The sequence below is a fragment of the Crocodylus porosus genome, unplaced genomic scaffold (genome assembly GCF_001723895.1).
Source record: "Crocodylus porosus isolate Cpor-Errol unplaced genomic scaffold, CroPor_comp1, whole genome shotgun sequence".
Taxonomy (NCBI): Eukaryota; Metazoa; Chordata; order Crocodylia; family Crocodylidae; genus Crocodylus; species Crocodylus porosus.
In genome coordinates this window covers 118,797,030-118,813,536 of record NW_017728943.1, presented here as the reverse complement: position 1 = coordinate 118,813,536, position 16,507 = coordinate 118,797,030, and the positions used below count along the sequence as shown (strand labels likewise).

At 42.4% G+C, this 16,507-nt stretch overlaps 1 protein-coding gene across 3 annotated transcripts in view; it reads left to right on the top strand.

The window, feature by feature from the left end:
• Positions 1 to 16,507, top strand: part of ESR1 (estrogen receptor 1) — a 214,190-nt gene that overhangs the window by 120,792 nt on the left and 76,891 nt on the right. For all 3 annotated transcript variants that reach the window (XM_019550066.1, XM_019550065.1, XM_019550067.1), the window contains exon 5: positions 7,724 to 8,059. In XM_019550066.1, coding sequence (XP_019405611.1) covers positions 7,724 to 8,059 — 336 coding nt within the window. The remainder of the gene's footprint in view (positions 1 to 7,723; positions 8,060 to 16,507) is intronic.

The window sequence follows — 16,507 nt, the reverse complement described above, 5'->3', positions numbered from 1 at the left end:
TGCCAGGAAGAAGAGGAAAGCACCTGTTCTTTCTTGCTGCAAAGGGGAGGGTGTCCAATGGTTTGAAGTTGCAGCAAAGTAAGTTTAGATTATATATCCAGAAAAACTTCTTCACTGTTAAAATATTCAGAAAAACTTTATTGTTAGAATAGTGAAGCAGTGGAATGGATTGCCTAGGGAAGTTGTGGGCTCTCCATCACTGGAGGTGTTCAAGAAGAGGTTGAATAGTCACTGGTCAGGGATGATCTATGCATAGCTATGCCTATGTTCTACTATGGTTATTTCCCATGCTTCTGGGATTTCCTGGTTGCCCCTGCCCCACTTCCTCCAATGTGTCAGGGTGTTTTTAAGCCTCCCTCAGAAGCATTGGGTGGTGGCTACAGCCAAGACTGAAGACTTTGACTGGGGTGTGCTAATGCTTTTGGTCAGACCAAAGCTGGACGTTCCTGGCTTAAGGGTCTTGCCTCTCCACTCAGGGTCAGACCAATTTCCATATTTGGGGTCAAGGAGGTATCTAACCCATGGTCAGATTGGTATAGACTGTGAGAGTTTTTTCCTTCCTCTATAGTGGCGGGGCATGGCCCTCTCCCTGGGATCTCTTGAGCATATAAGGGCAACATTTCATTGAAGCAGGCTGCTTTACCTATGGCAGGTTAGGGCATTAGATCCCTGTTGTGTCTTTCATGGAGTTTAGATTATGATTATATAGAATGGTTTGGATAGGGATGATCCTGCCTCAGGCAGGGCATTGAACTAGGTGACCTCTGAGCGTCCCTTCCAGCCCTACTTCTCTGATTCCATATAAAGGTTAGTCGGTAATATAGTTTATCTGGGACACTTTCTTTCTCAAAACAGCCACAATATGTAGCACATTGGAAAACTGGGGTTCACACACCACCTGAGTTCAGTGTCTCTCATTTCTCTGATTTGAGGACACATTCAGCATAATGATGGAGGTGATGAGAGACTGGTTATATGCATTTGGTAAAAATATTGCTTAGATTAAAGTAGTTATATATGAACTGGGAGGCTGGTTTTCATTTGTTTTAAGTGAGCCACAGTCATGTTTTAGAATATATTGCCATTCCCATGCCTCCTAGGTTTGTTTTCACATAGGACTAATAAGGCAGAAATTTAATTAAATGTCATTTTACAGTTTAGATTTTGTTGATTTCTAAAGTTTAAGACCTAAGAATCACAACAGTAGAATAAAATGAACAGGTTTTCTTGTGAAGATATTAAAATATTAATCTATATTCCTCCTTTAAAAATTTTGGATCAGAAACCCTCATATCTCTAACTGTTGTTAGAGTTGTCATTTCTTTATATGCTAAAGGAGAGAAGTAAAAATTGATTCAAGAACTCTGGATTAGAATAAAGAGCTATCAGTCTGACATACTACACACACACACACACACACACACACACACACACACACACACACAATTTAAACAAAACAGAAAACAAAACCAAGAACAATTAAATGCCATCATAGGCAATGCATAAGGGGAGTACGGGGGGGGGAGGGTATTGGCCCTCACTGGCTGGGGAGTGAGGGTGCCAAGAGAAGCACCGGCCAGTGCCCTCCCTGAGATTGGCACCAGCCAGGGAGTGGGGACACCAAGAGAAGCACCGGCTGGTGCTGCCTCCGGGATTGGTACTCGCTGGAGGGTGGGGCTGCTGAGAGAAGCAAAACTGGAAGTGCCAGCAGCAAAACCACTGGGGAACCACTCCCCTCCAGTCGGCGATTGGCTGCTGGTGCCTCCCCAGGCTCAGGAGGAACCAGTCTCCCATGAATGCCATTAAATGTAAGATCTATACTGGTGACATGAATAATGAAAGTGTTTCATTTCCTTCTTCCTTTTCACCCCAGGAAAGCTCTTTGCATGTAGATGCTGTTTACACTTTTCACTGAAGGCTGACCATTTGTTTTTTTCAAATTAATGGAAAGTGAATTCCAGACTTGTAGGAATCAGCAGAAAATTGAGGAGCTGTTAGGAAGAAAACACCCTAGTTTGTATCATGTTGTCAATGTTGTTGGCAATCCCTCAATTTGAGGATGATCTCTATTACAGCTTGTTGGTGGGTTTTGAGGTGATTTAAGAGTCCAATCCCTGAGCCACAGACCTATATGCAGAAGTTGCAGGTCTTTCTGCAAGGGTGGGCAGGCTTTAGGTCAGGATTTGTCTCCTTTTCCTTTCTCCACCCTCTCTTCCAGGGTGAGATGATTTACCTCAAAATGGGCAGCCATTTAGTTGAGATTGCAGCCTCATTGGAGTTGGATGACTGTCAAAAACAAGAAGAACAGCAATGGAGCAATGACATATCCTTGCTTGACCCCAGCTTGGATGACAAATGGATCTGTCTCCAATATGCTACATAGAATGGTCATAGTCATCTGATTGTGGAGAAGCCTTAGGACCTTGATATACTTTTCAGGACACCCAAATCTGGCCAACATTTTCCACGAGACTTCATGATTGGTGGAATCAAAGGCCTTGGTGATGTCAATGAAGGCCCTATACAGGTCCTGGTGTTGTTCCTGACATTTTTTGTGGACCTAGCAGGCAACAAAGATCATGTCAATTACCCTACTGGATGTTCTGAAACCATACTCAAATTTCAGCAGGACTTTCTCAGGAAGAGGTAGCAAATGGTTCGGGAAGATGCTGGCAAGGATTTTCCCTGCTGTAAATAAGATTGCAATACCTTGATAGTTCCCCCACACAGACTTATCTCCTTTCTTGAAGATAGTCATGATGTTTGCATTCCTTAGGTTCCCAGGGATCTTTTCATTGTTCCAAATGCATAGAATAAATTTGTGGAATCTCAGTACCAGTTCTTCACCACAAGGCTTGTAGATTTCAGCAGGTATGCCATGAGATTCAGTAGCCTTGTTATTCTTGGTTTCCTTGATGACACGCCACAATTCTTCTAGAATAGGAGGGTTGGTGAGAGATCTCGTTTCAGGCTATTGGGATATGGGTTTGATGGTGGTATCCACCACAGGGGACTCATGGTTCAGGAGTGCCTCAAAATGCTCTTTCCATCTAGCTTGGATAGATTCGTTGTCTCTGAGGAGCATCAATCTAGCCCGTGGTTGCTGGAAAGTAGGACCATGGGAAACTGAGCTGTAGATGAGCTTCATTGCTCAGAAAAATTATGCATGTTATGTTTGTCAGCATAGAGCTTGATCTCATTGGCTTTATTTTGCCACCATTGATTTTTGATTTCCCAGATCCTCTTTTGAGTTTTGGCTTTTGGAAGATGATGCATCTTTTGCTGCTGCTGAAATGAGGTGTCTTCTTGTCAAGCAGAATGAGCCCTTCTCTTCCAGTCATTTAGGGCTTGGATCTCAGTACTGCATGTGTTGAGGACCTGGGGTTTGGACCCTGGTTTGTGTGGAACCTTCCCTCTGACCTGCAAGCCATGGGTGACCCTGCCAGAAGTGTATGGCTTTGGGCAACATAGCTCTGAGGATCATTGAGACACATAAGGTTCTCCACCACTACAAGATCTTGGTCCATGGAGAGGAGTTTATATCAAAGATTATGATGAAATACACGGAGAGATAATACATCAGGTAAATAGCTAAATAGGTTCCAACCTATTTAAGTCTCTAGTGTGAAAAATCAGCATTAAGACTGTGAATTGCCCTATAGGCAAAAAAGGAAGGATCAAAAGCTAATGTTTGCAGTAGTCACATTACCTGAATTTCAGGTCATTTTGGATGTGATTTCCAGATTCAGCTTCACCGCTAGTACTGATATTTTTAAGGTCATGAGTCTTTTAGCAATACTCCTGCTGATTAACACCTGCCACCATGTGTAGCATATATCAAAAGGAAGATTTATACATTACATTTCCAGGTCTGATCTTCTGGAATAAGGGTGGAAAAACTGGGCTTCACCATTTTTTCACCAGATCCTGTACTCAACATCCTTTTGATATAAGGGAGCCCTAAGCTTTGTTACAGCTATAGGCAGAGGCATAACTGGCACAATGCATGAGCTAGGTGCAGTGACCAACAGGTTCACTGCTCTGGCGGTGTTGGGGGAATGCCACATTTTTGGTCATCAGCACACACTGAGTTGCCAAAACCCCCACCATTTTTGGCAGCAAAAGGAGAAGGGGATGCCTCACCAGCAGCAGCAAAACTCAATCTGCTGCTCTGAAGGTGTGCATTGCCATTGATGCTCTGCCTTCTACTGTTAGAGCTGCAGTCACTGCAGGAAAGGTGCAGGATGTGTGTGGAAGGATGGGGAATAGGAGGATAAGGAGCCTTTTTAGCTCAATTCCAGCACTCCCTGTAGCTCTTAGACCTTGCTTATGCCTTGCTCACCCACCCATTGTTATGCTACTGGCTACAGGAAAAGAGCCAGCAGCCTTAACAAAATTGCATTAGTCACCCCAAACGTCTTTGTCAAATAATTTCTGTGAAATACTGATGTGGGAAGAAGGAATAACTGGTGAATGTCTTCAGAGTGTCTTTTGCACACAAAAAGCAATATGTCCCTACAAACACTGAGTGGTGATTGGTAATAGAGACTGAGAGGCTTGTTTTAGCATTCATGACAGTTTAAAAACAATGAGTATTTTGCTTCTAGCTTCAGGGCAAGTTTTTCTGTCTGCCTGTTGATTTGAATAATACTCATTACTGTAAGTTCATCACTTTGAGCAGATAAATGTTAAAAGGTTCTACAGAAGTACACATTTATATCTTGATGAATCAGATGATTTTTAAAGGGAAGCTGTACTGGATTGACAACTATATAATCCAGGATGTGGTGAAGTTATGAAGTGTTTGAGTATGTGAGAGCCATGTAGCTTTCTTTCACATAGTTGAGCCTGCTGATTTCTTAAGGCAATTTTAATTCTGTAACAGCACAGTGGCATAAACCATACATCAAAATAGTTATTAAGGAAGCATTTCTTATTGAATTTTCAACAGTAATCTCCTAATGAGAATTATTGTCCAAAGAAATGTTGTCAAAATAGGTCTACATTTTTGCTCTCAAGAAAATTTTGTGGTAGGAAAAATAGCAATACATTTATGAATTATGTAGGAACAGCAAACCTTTTAAAGCACTTAGCTTATAGAATGTCACTTTACGTAAAGGGAAAACATAAAGTGGTCAAGTAGCAAGTCTGGTGAGAAATTTATTAAATGTAGGCAGACAAGGTTCTTTCAGTAAATGTGATATCTTTTATTAGCTCAAATAAATTGTTAGAAAAATTGTTTACCTACATTCTTAGACCAACACAGCAACAACCAACAAACCTAAAGCATGGAAATTATTGAATCTAGTGTTTCTGGAAAAGAAAATTAAATACTATTTAGGGAACCTACAAAATATTAACAAGTTTAGAAGAAAACGTCTGCTATCTTCACATATACAAATCTAGTAAAATGTCATCCTCTTCATGAAGATGTTTGTTCATACACAATCTTTGACCTGGAGGCCATGACCAAGTTTCAAGATGATCTTGACAACCCTTCTATAGCTAGAGGAAGTAACAGTGTAGAAAAGTCTCTGAAAATCATTTATAGACAGAAAGAAAGCACTGCATTTTGAAGGGGTAATTTTGGGTTTTTTATTAAATTTTAAACCATATAAAAACATGAATATATGGCAGCTTCAAGACAGTTTTGAGGTAGAGTGCTTTTCAGTAGGTGGAGAAGGTGTTTAATGGTACAACTTACTCCAGGCAGTCAACAAATCCCAAATAGCCATGCCTTTTCCTTTAGACTCCAATCTAGCCTCCACCTTCTCTTATTATTGGAGTTGGATGGGTAAAAAATTGGCTGATGGGGCGCACCCAGAGAGTAGTGGTGGACAGGTTGTACTCAGGCTGGCAAGATGTGAGCAGTGGGATACCCCAGGGCTCAGTCCTCAGGTCCTCACTGTTTAACATCTTCATCAGTGGCTTGGACGAGGGGGTGGAAAGCACGTTGTCCAAGTTTGCTGATGACACTAAGATGTGGGGCGAGGTGGACACACTTGAAGGGAGAGAGAGGCGGAAAATAGATTTAGACAGACTACAAAAGTGAGCAGATGAGAATAGGATGGGGTTCAACATAGACAAATGCAGGTGCTGCACCTTGGGAGAAGGAATCCACAGCAAACATACAGGCTGGGGAGTTCCCCTCTTGAAAGCACAGAGGTGGAAAGGGATCTTGGAGTCATTATCGACTCCAAGAAGAACATGAGCTGCCAATGCCAGACCGCAGCCAGCAAGGTCAGCCATACCTTGTCATGCATCCAAAGATGCATCTCAAGCCGGTCCAGAGACGTGATGCTCCCCCTCTATGCGACATGGGTCAGGCTGCACTTGGAGTACTGCACCCAGTACTGGGCGCCTCACTTTAAAAAGGATGTGGCCAGCCTGGAAAGAGTTCAGGGGAGGGCCACCCATTTGGTGAGAGGGCAACAGGACAGGCCCTATGAGGAGAGACTGAGGGACCTGAACCACTTCAGACTCAGCAAGAGGAGGTGAGGGGGGAGACCTGGTGGCTGCCTACAAACTCTTCAGGGGAGATCATCAGCAAATAGGAAGAGCCCTTTTCTCCCCAACACCACCTAGGGTGATGAGGAGCAATGGTAATAAGCTGATGGAGAATAGGTTTAAGTTAGAGATCCGAAGGCAATATTTTATAGTTAGGGTGGCCAGAATCTGGAACCAACTTCCTAGGGAAGTGGTCCTTGCCTCTACCTTGGGGAAATTCAAAAAGAGGTTAGATGATCACCTGTCTGGGGTGTTGTGAACCCAGCATTCATTCGGGGTCAGGCTTGATGATCTGTTCAGGTCCCTCCTGACCCTACCTACTATGAAACTACTTACTACTCCTGACCCTACCTACTACCATAACTATTGATGCAGCCCAACCTGGCTGCTGGGTGACTTTTCCACAAAGATAGCCTTGCCAGAGAGCAAAATTTTCTGTTCTTGCAACTGCTGCTGCTGCTATGGTAGTATCCCAAGGATTAGCACCTATTGTGATAGATGTTATTTAAAAATAATAATGGAAGTAACAATCTCTGCCCCTCAAAAATGTTACAGTCTTGCATCTTCACTTGACACTAGGGTTGATCTATTATCTGTCTTCTCTTCCTTTCTCTTCTCTCTCTCTCACTCTCTCTGTCTCTCTCTGTTTATGTAGCATTCATTACTAACAATGAACAAATACTGCTCAGTGATTAGTTTAGGTAACATAATGTTTAGGTAAAATGATCAGTGGATCGAAGGATTGCTGTTGTGAGCAGTTAAGGGGGTTGCTTTTGTGACCTGTTGGCATCAGGCTGATGAGAATGTTATCCCTGATGGAAACTAGCGAAAACATTTGTCACGGATGCCACAATTAGATAGGTTCCTAATTAGGTAGGTACCAAAAAGCAGGTAATTACACAGCAAAAACTCTGGCATATCTTTGGAGTTTTGCATAGAGAAAGTTATTGATTTTTGGGGGGGAGAGGGAGGGAGGATCTGAATGTTAATAAGTAATGGAGTATTCTTAATTTTATCCATTTACAAATACACATAACTCCTGTCCTCCTCTCATATAATGGTCTAAATTCTATATGTATGAAACATTTTTAACAAAATAAACCAGAAAGAAATGCCACATGGATCTATCAGTAACAGCTGTTAACTGGTTGAAACCATACGTGTTAGCTGTACAGATTTAAGGAAATGAACTTCATTGTACTCTTTGTGTCTCTAGGGATCCGAAAAGACCGGAGAGGTGGGCGTATGTTGAAACAAAAACGCCAAAGAGAGGAGCAGGATGCCAGAAATGGAGAAACTGCTACTGCTGATATGAGAACCCCCACCCTCTGGACAAGTCCACTTGTGATTAAGCATACTAAGAAGAATAGTCCAGCCCTATCCCTGACAGCAGAGCAGATGGTCAGTGCCTTGCTGGAAGCTGAGCCTCCCATAGTCTATTCTGAGTATGACCCAAACAGACCTTTCAATGAAGCCTCTATGATGACCCTGTTGACAAACCTTGCAGACCGAGAACTTGTGCACATGATCAACTGGGCAAAGAGAGTGCCAGGTAGGAAAAACAAAACATCTGAATACTGGTGAAATGAAAAAAATACAGCATAACGAATCTCCCTTTTGCTACTTCTACATGCATGAAAGTACATATATACACACCTTTTCGTAATATCTATAAATCGTTCATAATATATATGAAAAATTACAAGCTTCAAGTATTCCTGCTTCATAGGAAGCTTTAGAGGAACACAAGCCAAGCCTAAGAAAGCCTTTTTTGCTGGGGGGAGGACAGGGAAATACTGCACATTATAATGAAGTGTGTGGCAGGGGTGCTGGGTTGTCTCAGGCCTGACTGCAGAACTATAGGCTTTCTGTAGTTAAAATAGAATAAAACTTGGTGCAGACCTGGGAGTCATTGTGGACAGTGCATTAAAAACATCAGCCCAGTTAGAAATTATTAACAAGAGATTTGTAAACAAAATGGAAAGTATTATTACATCCCTTTATAGAGCCACAGTGTGTCCACACCTTGAATACTGTGTCCAGTTTTGGTCCTCACACCTCAGAAAGGATATTAAAGAACTAGAGAAGGTACAGAGAAGAGCAACAAAGATGTTTAGTGGTATGGAGGGGCTTCCACATGAGGAGAGACTAAAGAGATAAGGCCTTTTCAATTTAGAAAAAAATGTTTGAGGGAGGGTCATGATAAGGGTTTAGAAAATGCTAAATGGTGAGGAGAAAATAAATAGAGATTTATTATTTACTGTCTCTCACAGCACAAGAACCAGGGATCATAACATAAACTAGGTAATAAATTTAAAACCAACAAAAGGCAGTTCTTTTTCACATAGTGGGCATGTCTACATGAAATGCTTACTGTGCATTAGCCTAATAACACTGCACAGTAGTGTGGTGGTTAAAAACTGCTAATAACCTATTGTGCAGTATTATTAGGCTAATGCACAGTGAGCATCACAAATTAACCATGTGCCGGTGCTACTGTGCAGTAACTGTTGTTACTTTGCATTTAGTTAGTACTTTATTAAGCAAGTATTAAACTAAATGTGAAGTATCTAAGGTATGGTAATTAATGTGTAGATGCACCAAGTGTGTAATTAGTGTGGAACGTATTGCCAAGAGAAGTTGTGGAAGCTGTCAGTTTAACCAGGTGGAAGCTGTCAGTTTAACCAGATTCAGAAAGGGATTGGAACAATTATTGAAGGAAAGGTAAATCAGTAGTTATTGAACATGAAAGTTAGGGGTACAGCCTCAGTGTCAGACCGTAAATGCTAGAGGCGGCAAGTGGAAGAGAAATAGTGGGAAAAACCTTGGTTGTACCCAGTTCACTCAGCATCTGCTCTCTGCCACTGTGTGAGACAGAATACCAAACAAGATGAACCCTATGGTCTGACCCAGTAAATGGCAGTCCTTAAATTTAGTTTTTTCTTGATGGGAAGTTGTTACTACATGAAAGATATTCAGTGGTTTTGTGAAATTTGCTCACTATCTCTGGTCTATGTGAATGAACAGCTCTCAACATTGCAAAATGCCACCATAACTGGCACTGAATGGCATGGCTGCTGGCAGTCCAAATAGTGAAAGAAAGAATGAATGGACATTAAACATGACTATCCTTTCACAGAATCATAGCAACATAGAAAGTTAGGGTTGGAAGGGTCCTCGGGAGATTATCTACTCTAAGCCCCTTCTCAAAGCAAGACCAGCCCCAGCCCCAGCTAGATCATCCCAGACAAAGCTTTGTCTAACCAGGTTTTGAAAGCCTCCAAGGATGAAGTTTCCACCACCGCTCTGGGCAACCTGTTCCAGCATTTTACTACTCTCCCAGTGAGAAAATTCTTCCTAATATGTAACCTAAACTTCCCTTGCTGCAACTTGATACCATTGCTGCTTGTTCTGTCATCTGCCACCACTGAGAACAGTCCAGCTCTATCCTCTTTTGAACCCACCTTCAGGTAGTTGAGGGCTGCTATTAAGTCCCCTCTCAGGTCTCCTCTTCTCTAGACTAAATAAGCCCAGTTCCCTCAGTCTTTCCTCATAAGTCATGTCCCCTCACCATTTTTGTTGCCCTCTGCTGGACTCTCTCCAATTTTTCCACTTCCTTTCTGTAGTGGGAGGACCAAAACTGAACACAGTATTCCAGATGTGGCCTCATCAGTGCTGAATAGAGGGGAATTATCACTTCTCTTGACCTGCTGGCAACACACCTACTAATGCGGCCCAGTATGCTGTTAGCTGTCTTGGCAACAAGAGCACACTGCTGGCTCATCTTGAGCTTATTGTCCACTCAGGTCCTATTCTGTAGTGCTGCTGCCCAGCAAGTCAGCACCCAGCCTGTACTGGTGCAGGGGATTGTTCCATCCTAAGTTTGACTTCTGGGCTAGAACACTGACTCCATACTATACCTGTTTTGTGGCTAAATGGATGATATCAGTCCAGTACCTTAATAAGCATTATTAGCATTTATTATACATACTATACTATGCATAATGTTTTAACTTTATAATGATATTATAGCACTTTATTAGAATTACTGGTGGACACACATACTCATCTTTGTATAATGCAGACAATTTTTAATCTCTGGCATTTTATATTGTAGCCCTTTATTTTAGGAAAAATGTCCAGATTCTATGAAGAGTAAGTCCACTACTGTGGAAGCAGTTAGGTCAAGTGCTGTAGGTCATGACTCTTTTTTGTTGTCCTTCACTTAAACTTGGCAAAACTTTCACTGGTAAATCAATAACCCATAAAATCTGAGTCTTTTCCAGGCTTCATGGGTTCCCTTTTTACCACCTTTCACATGTCAGTTTGTGGGCTCGAGTTAAGATCAATGAGAAGCTGCGGGAGGTGTGTCATTTCTCATCATAACTTAGAGGAAATTACATGGGAATTTTATTTTTAACAGAGTTTCAGTTTTAGGGCCTGGTCCAAAATCTGTCAAAGTCAATTGGAGTTTTTACACAAATTTCCCTATACTTTGAATCAGGCCTCTACAAAAGATATTTGAAAAATACCTTAGTGTTTAAAGCTACTGGCCACCAAAAAGGCTAACATTAAAAAAACACAGCATTCCTTTTAGTCATCCCTGGTATAACTCTCTGAAAGCCTATAGAATAGGTCTTTTAAATTCATTATATGAACTATTTTCTGAAATACTAAATGAAGAATTCCATTTCCAATGTTTTAGCTTGTTTAGTTAAAGAATAGCAATTAGTTCAGAAGAAACCATGGTTAGGAAATCAAAACTATTTTTATGAAAATTAAGTCACATGAGAACTCTTTCTTTATAAAATATCTTACTGCTAGGACGGAGTTGCTATCAATAAATAGATCAGCTTGTTTTATTAGATATGTGTCATTTTGAAGAATGTTTTCTGAAGCTGGGAAATCAAAATAATAGATTATCTGCTCAGCATAGTTTAAAATTATTTTATAGATATTAATGCACCTGTTAAGTGCTAATTATTGGAGCAAGTCCCAGGTGAATCCCTGAAAAAACAATCTAGATAGTCGTTTTGTTTCTTGCTTCCTTTGACCTGATCTTCAGGCAAATTAGAACAATTTTAACAGGAAACAGTGAGAGTGTCTTCCCTCCCATGATGCAGAATGGCCTGTAACCTGGTGGTTGGCGTGCTTCTGACAGCTGGGAAAGAAACCCTAGTGGCAGAGGATAACATTGATTGCTTGTATCTCACATTCTGGATGAATATGTCAGTGGATGTATCTGACTTATTGGTAAAAAGCATGTGACACTACCACCAGTTATGTTTTGAAATATAGGAGCACTGGGTGATGTATCTTCTACGGGCCTTGTAGCACAAGACACTCAGGACATAGTTTCATAGTAGCTAGGGTCAGGAGGGACCTGAACAGATCATCAAGCCTGACCCCCTGCCACAGGCAGGAATGAATGCTGGGTTCACAAGACCCCAGACAGGTGATCATCTAAACTCTTTTTGAATTTACCCAAGGTGGAGGCAAGGACCACTTCCCTAGAAAGTTGGTTCCAGATTCTGGCCACCCTAACTATGAAATATTGCCTTCGGATCTCTAACCTAAACCTATTCTCCATCAGCTTATTACCATTGTTCCTCATCACCTCAGGTGGTGCTGGGGAGAAAAGGGCTCTTCCTATTTGCTGAGCTATCCCCAAGATTGTCCCTACCTCTGGTAGGTGGGATGTCCCAACCCTTGTTCAAGAAAACAGAGGCAAAGAAGCTGTTAAAAATATCAGCTTTCTTGTCTGGCATAGCCACAAGATTACCGTTTGTGTCTTGCAGTGGCCTTACATTGCCTGGTGCCCTCTTGTTGCTCCCCATGTACTTGAAAAAGGACTTTTTGTTGTCCTTAATCCTGGACACTAGTCTGAGTTCCATGTTTTATTTAGGTTGTAATAAGCATTACTGTGCTGTATGAAAAGCTAGGGCATGTTCTGAGCAATCGCACAGGAATGAATGCTTACTACGATTTTTAACGAGATCACCAGTTCACTGATTATCTGTCCCAGCCCCGATACACACCAGAATCCTTGAATCAGTCCTGGTGTGTGTTAGGGCTGGGACTGACAATCAGGTGCAATGTAGGGGCTGGGACTGACAATCAGCTTATTGTTGGTCTTAATGTTACTTAATATGATCTGGAGATACTTCTCCTGCAAGAAGTTATACCTTTGCTACAATATGATTGCACTTAGCACCTATTTTACGGCTTGAATGTGTCGACACTCCTGTTTTAAGTGTAGTTAACATGTCCTAAGTTTAATATGTGACATGACCCTATGGAAACTGATCTGTTACTGCTTCAAGCCCTTTAGGGCATTTATATATGTGCTCTGGTATGCGGCTCTGGCTTGAGGGGAGCACCTTAATTAGAGTGACTCTGAGAACTGCTCTAATTAAAGCTCCCAGAGAATCATGTGAAATCAGTGTTATGTGAAAGGTTGTTGAATGACTAGTTAAAGTGCCCCCACCACCATTTTTCAGTGTGGGGACTCTGATACACATGACAATGGAGTCTGCTGAAGCACAGTAATTACCATGCTCTAGCAGACTTGATTAATTGAGTCTGCTCCAACGCGCTGTAATTACACCATGTTGAAGCAGCCTTAATGTGCATGTATAGGTGTTCTTTGGTATAATAGGTGGAAGAAAACATCATCCAGGGATCCTAGTAGGTCTTGGGTATCAGGTAGGCACCTTAGTGCTTAATAGTGTCTAGGATAGTGGGGCAGGGCAGGATGATGTCGTTCCATGCTGCTGCAGTGTCAGGGGGAGCCCCTGGCATGGTGCAGCAAGGGTGCTTGCAACCAAGGAGATTGGGGGGCCACATGCCCACCCACCTGTGTGGTGAAGGTGTTGGTGAGGATACCCACCCTGTCAGTGCCAAGGGAGCTTACAGCCAGGGAGATGAATGGAGGCTATGGCCCCCAGGTGTTGCTCTAATTGTGTATAGCTCCCAGCCACTAAGAAGCTGGACAGCCCTGTCATAATTTATGGGCACGTGTTGTTTTTCCTCTGGTTGTCAATGAGTAAAATATAATGAAGTACTGAAACTGTACAGATGCTTGTTAAAATCAGAGACTTATAGAGAAACCGGGTGGGAAGGGATCTCCTGAGGTCATCTAGTCCAACCCCCTGCCTGAGGCAGGCTCATCCCTATCCCAACCATCCCATCCAACCATAATCTAAACTCTGCACAAGATTACCATCATCCTTGACACAACATAGACATAACACCCTAATCTGCCACAGCTAAAGCAAGGGAACTATGGCAGCCTGCTTCTATAACATGTCTTTATATGCTCAAGAGATCCCAAGGTGATGGCCTTGCGCCCCACTACAGAGGAAGGAAAAAACTGCCATGGTCCATATCAATCTGACCATGGGGTAAATACCTTCTTGATCCTAAATATGGCAATTGTTCTGAGTGGAGGGACAAGAACCTCCAGCTAGCAACATCCAGCTTTGGTCTGACCAAAAGCATTGGCACACCCCAGCCGAAGTCTCCAGCCTTGGCTGTAGCCACCACCCAATGCTTCTGAGGGAGGCTTAAAAACACCCTGACACTTGTTGGAGAAAGTGGGGCAGGGGTAACCAGGAAATCCCAGAAGCATGGGAAATACCCATTGTAGAACACAGGGGTACCTATGCATAGACCATCCTCAACCAGTGACTGTCCAGCCTCTTCCTGAACACCTCCAACAATGGGGAGTTCACAACTTCTCTAGGCAGTCCGGTTCCACTGCCTCACTATTCTAACACAAAGAAGTTTTTCTGGATATTGAATCTAAAATAACTTTGTTGCAACTTCATGTCATTGGTCTATGCCCTCCTCTTTGCTGCAGGAGAGAACAGGCACTTTCCTCTTCTTTCTGGCAGCCCTCCAAATATTAAAAGACTGACACCATGTCCCCTCTTAAGTGCTTTATCTGCAAGCTGAACATGTGTAGCTCCTTCAGCCTCTCCTCATCTGACTTGCTTCCAGGACCTTTATCACCTTTGTTGCCCACCTCTGGACCCTCTCTAACTTCTCCATATCCTTTTAAAAGTGTGAAGCCCAGAACTTCACACAAGATTCCAGATGAGGCCTAACCAGTGCCAAGTAGAGAGGCACTATCACCTCCTGTGTCTTGGACCTAATGCGTCTTTTGATGCATCCCAAAACCACATTGACCTTTTGTACCACTGCATCACACTACAGACTCATACTGAGTCTGTGATCTACCAAGCATCCCAAATCCTTTTCTGTAGCACTGCCATTCAGCCAAGTGTCACCCATTTTATATTTGTGTTTTTGATTATTGTTCCTGAGGTGTAGCACCTTGCATTTGTCTGCATTGAACTTCAACCTGGTAGCTCTGACCCAGCTTTGCAATCTGTCTAGATCCTTCTGAATTGTGCTTGCATCCTCCAATGTATTTGAAGTCCATTTCATTTTTGTGTCATCTGCAGATTTGCTCAGGAACCTTTCTATGGCAGCATCCAAATCATTGATAAATACATTGAACTTCACTTGTATCCAGGACAGATTCCTGTGGCACTCCAGTTAAAACCTCCTGCTGTTCTGACCTGGACCTGTTTATATTACCATTTGCTTGTGGCTTTTGAGCCAGTTTTCTATACATCTTGTAGTAGTTTTGTCCAGCCCCATTTCTCCAATTTGTTTATGAGAAGGTCATATGGGACCTTGTCCAGAGCCTTGCTGAAGTCCAGACACACTATATCCACAGCATTTCCTTCATCCACCCAAGTTGTTACTTTTTCAAAGAAAGAGATAAAGTTTGTGTGGCATGATTTGTTTTATATAAATCCATGCTGGCTGCTTGTGATCAGCTCTTCCTCCTCCAGATGCTTGCAAATGGCTTTCTTTAGGATATGCTTCTGTAACTTCCAGTAACTACTGAGGTGAGACTAACCAGTCTGTGGTTCCCTGGGTCCTCCTTTTTGCCTTTTTTAAAGAGGGGCATTACACTGGCCCTTTCTAAGTTCTCTGGTACCTGGCCCATCTCCCATGACTTCATGAGGATCATTGCTAAGGGCACTGAGATCTCCTTTGCCATTTCCTTCAGGACCCTGGGATGAAGTTCATCCAGCCCTTCTGACCAGCTGAACTCATTCAGACCCATCAAAAGCTCTCTGATGATCTCTTTTGCTGTCTCATCCTTCAGCTTGCCCAGTTCCTTATCCAGGTAATCCTTGTTAGGAGTCTAGCTGCAGCTGGGTTTCAGTTAATTTTTCTGTGAAGACTGAAGCAAAATAGCTGTTGACTAGCTCCACCTTCTTTGCATCTTTGGGTAGGAGTTCCCCCAGGCTTGTTTGCAAGAGACCCACAGCTTCCTTGGTCCTTCTTTTCTGGCTAACATACTTACACACCTTCTTCCTGTTGTCCTTAATCTCCTTTGCCAGGTGCAGCTCATTCTTTATTTTTGCCTACCTGTTTTTGTCCCTTCAGGTTCTTGCTATTTCCTGGTGCACTTCCTTGGTGATCTGCCCATTTTTCCATTACCTATATGCTTTCCTTTTGCATGTGAGGCATTTTAGAAGCTCCTTATGCAGCTACATATGTCTTTTGCCATTCTTCTCATGTTTCCATCATACTGGGACAGTTGCCTGTTGGGTTTCCAATACTGTGCCCTTTAGAAGCTCCTAGCCCTCCTGGGTGCCTTTATCCTTCAATCTGTCTTCCCATGGCGCCATGACTATTAACTCCTTAAGAGTGATTGATTCCTCCCAAGTTACTCATCACCCTCCACCAGTTCTTCCCTGTTGGAAGACTCCACACAGTTTTTTTTCTTTGCTTACTTTTCTTTCCTTCCACTTATTAGAATCAAAAGTGCCTGACTCAATGTGATTCTAAAAACTAGGGGACATTGTAATTGTGCTATAGCTTCCTCATAATTTAATCTGACATTTTCTGAGATTTGTGAGTAGAAAACTAAGAAAAAAACGAATGTAACAACTGGTCAAAATATTCCTTGTGTTCA